This window comes from Patiria miniata, unplaced genomic scaffold (genome assembly GCF_015706575.1).
Source record: "Patiria miniata isolate m_02_andy unplaced genomic scaffold, ASM1570657v1 HiC_scaffold_7, whole genome shotgun sequence".
NCBI classification, from domain to species: domain Eukaryota; kingdom Metazoa; phylum Echinodermata; class Asteroidea; order Valvatida; family Asterinidae; genus Patiria; species Patiria miniata.
This window is the reverse complement of record NW_024037074.1, coordinates 26,150,422-26,153,990: the sequence shown is the minus strand read 5'-3', so window position 1 is coordinate 26,153,990 and position 3,569 is coordinate 26,150,422. Positions and strand designations below refer to the sequence as shown.

General features: G+C 45.8%; 1 protein-coding gene across 1 annotated transcript; it reads left to right on the top strand.

Moving 5' to 3' along the window:
• The first annotated feature begins 449 nt into the window (after positions 1–449).
• LOC119744453 lies at positions 450–2,664 on the top strand. Its single transcript, XM_038220384.1, has one exon. The coding sequence runs from the start codon at positions 517–519 to the stop codon at positions 2,350–2,352; it is 1,836 nt and encodes a 611-aa protein (XP_038076312.1). The 5' UTR covers positions 450–516; the 3' UTR covers positions 2,353–2,664.
• The last annotated feature ends 905 nt before the right edge of the window (positions 2,665–3,569 follow it).

Sequence of the window (3,569 nt, the reverse complement as noted above, 5' to 3'; positions counted from 1 at the left end):
AACCAATTATGCTGCACACAGGTAGCCATGAATCATCTGGCAAACATCCATTACTGACAATCTTTCTGTTTTAAAGGGTTCTGACCATAATAAGCCAAGACTCATTGTATTAAAATCTTTCGCGAGAATGACACTATAATGACAACACGTCATTCGTTCCCACCACTGATCATGAGGGGTATACCCCGGGTGTCACCCAAGGCTACAATGTGTGTTGATGACACATTGAAACTGACAAGTATGACACGGTGCATTGAACTTGAACGTCATGGCCAGGGACTCCTTGCATTCTTGGCGATGACTCATAGAAAAGCAACCGATCCAAGTTCCCAGTTTACGCACTCAGCCCCCGACAGCCATCGTCAGACCGGAAAGTGAATCAGCTCAGCGCTGCTATAAGACGACCTGTTACAACCTTTTCTCGATATAAATCAAACGCATACGTTTGTTGAGATGTTGTAGTCGGCGACGGCAATAGAGATCAGACTGTGAACAGAATTCAAGAAAGTTGTAGACATGCAGTGTGCTGGGATGGGAATGCCCGTTGTTACTGCCATTGCCGTGTTCGCTATCAGCCTTCAATATGCAGCTTCAATCAGCCTGGACGAAGGTCCACAGAGACAGATCGCTGCAAATGTGGGCGACACGGTCGTATTCACTTGCGACCTGCGGGATGTCGGGGCAAGGAGGGTGCACTGGTACCGCAAGGAGACCAGACGGTACCTCAGTATCAACCGTGTCATATACAGACGACTCCCTAACGAGTTGGAGGCACGACTGTCGATTCTAGGCGATCCGGGGCGAGAGCAGTTCAATCTAAGAATACAAGACCTAAAGCAATCGGACAGTGGGACCTATATCTGCCAATACGCGTTTCCAGAAAGATCGGCCGTGTCGGCCGGGAGTTCCACCCTGACGGTCTACATCCCCCCGGACCCTGGGTCGCCAGAGTGCCGTGTTGACTCCACCAGGACAGCGGGGGCTCATCAGGTTGGTGACTGGGTGACTCTTCGCTGCAACTCCACAGGCAACCCGCCTCCGCTGGTCACCTATCATAGAGGGGACTCCACAGAGGTCCTAGTCAGCTCGGCATCGCCCGTGGCTCACCAGCGGCAGCTGGTACCGCAGGATAACGGAGTAGATTTTACCTGTACAATGACATCCCCGGTCCTGAGTGGACCCAGGACCTGCTCCGTGAGACCCTTGGAGATATTCCCGAGAGTCGAGGTGAAACCGGCTCAGGTGACAGCCGAAGAAGGCACCGGAGCATCCTTGGTTTGCAGAGGAATCGGCGAACCCAGCATCGCAAGCTACAGGTGGGTGATAAGAGACACAGTAACCAAGAGAGAACTGCATAGGAATCGTTACGAGTTGAATCAAACCCAGCAGTCCTTGGAGATCTTATCGGTGCGAGAGAACATCACTGTGACATGTTTCGTCACTACCCCTAGCGCATTATCTGGCAATGCGACTGCCGTGATCACGGTGATTCCTCTCGATGTGTTAGGTTTTACTACCGTTGGCTTAAACACTGCCTCCTTAGCACACGAGGGTCAGACAACTGTTGCGTCGACCAACACCTCCCTAACCAATGCAATGGTCAGCAGCAACTTTTCGGTTGGCGTCATGAATTCACGGCGTCCCATTACCGCAAAACCGACTGGAATCACGCTGCCCAGCACGTCGATCATTATTGCGGTCTCTCTGGCTGTCCTGGCCACAATTGCTGTCATCCTCTGCATCTGCTGCTTGCGGCGGCGCAGGCAAAGACACAGGAAACCGTTGGCGACAAGCCTCAGGTACGACAAGGTTCGACGCAGCAGCGGCGGGGACATCCGCGAAGACTACTTTGCCGTGACCTCTCCAGCCCAAATCCAGCCCGCTAACAACTCTGCGCCGTGCCCACTCTACGCCGTCCCGGACAAACCAAGGAGGGGTCAGCCCAGAGACCTAGAGGAAGATCAGTTCTTATCGAGCTCCGGTATTCCGCTGAAAGCGGTATCCAAAAAGCGCAGGAGGAACGGCATCAAGAACAGACCGGCTCTAAAGCCGCCCATCGAAAACGACACGGCACAGGACTCTACCATCTACATCAAACCAAAGAAGAAATCCAAACGGGTCAAATGGAACCTGGACAAAAATGGGTACAGTGTCGCGGAACTGGTGGACTCCGGAACTGAAGCGGAGGCCAGCTTGGTGTATGCCGACTTAGAGCTGGATTCTTCGGCGGGTTGCTCTGGTTCAACCGTTGACTCGATCCAACGGTCCACCGTGGGCACGGGAGACAAGACCATCTACGCACAGATTACAAACCACCGAAGTGTTACTTTGGATTTCGGTAATGTATTATAAAGACGAGTTCCAGTATGATTGACAATGCTAACGGTGCATTCCTTGAAGGTGTATTGCAGCTTCACATTGTTTGTAAATTTAATGACACGATCAAAGTGACGTCGTGGTACCTGAAATTTGGAAGAGGGTTAGAAAAGAATAAATTGATAACTTGATTTTTGGAAGAGGGTTAGAAAAGAATAAATTGATAACTTGATAAAGTTATAACTGCATGCAATACATTTATGAAAACCATATTATAGATTGTACTATTTCTATGTATAGTTATTATTCATAATTATAACTATTTTATACTTAAATTGTATACGTAAAATTGCAACACAGTATATCCCATATATAACACTCGAGACTCAATTCAAGTCAAGGTTTCTAGGATATTGCATGAATGTTCTACATTTATATATTAATAAAACGATAAAAGTAGATTGTTAAACATTTACAAATGATTACATGATTCGATTACAAAAAATGTTTTATAGCTTTTTGGAATAAACTTGATACATCTAATTATGGACCATCTATGTATAGACATTCGCAACAATTTTTAAGGAAATTGTTGTTTCAATAATGTTATGAAGGCATTTTACAGTTGATAATTTTGACAATTACTATCACAACAAAATAATCGAAGTTTCTGCATACTGTTTATGTATAAAGAGGTTTCCCTTAAGCTGACACTGCCTTGGATATCAAGAAAATGAGAAAATTATGTCTTTGTGCGTCGTTTCTTGATCTCTCTTTTCCAAAGTCTGGGTTAAACGTAACAAACATAAGGTTTAAGAACTGATAAATACCCTATTAACCCTCGCATATTATTATGAAACTGTCAAGATGGGACCAGATCAATTCCAGTTTGAAATTTGGATGCACAAAGTCTCTTATAATTGATGTGAGGAGAATCGCTACATGCCAAGCAAAACATGTATGCATGTCAAAAACAAAATATCTCTAACGCATGTAATAGCGCGGAGAAGTCGACAGTACATGCATTAAAGACAGAAATTCCACCTATGAAAATAACCGTGATTCACGTTCGGCTACCGTATACACTTGCGTTAACCGAAACTATCTACTGTAAAGACTAGTCATATGTATACCCTAGACTGCATGTTAAGTCCACATAAACACGAAATCTATTATTCATCAACAATAACTGAAACAGCAACAGAGAGTTAGCAAGCAGGATGCTTGCCCCACAAATTCCATAAATTCCGGTT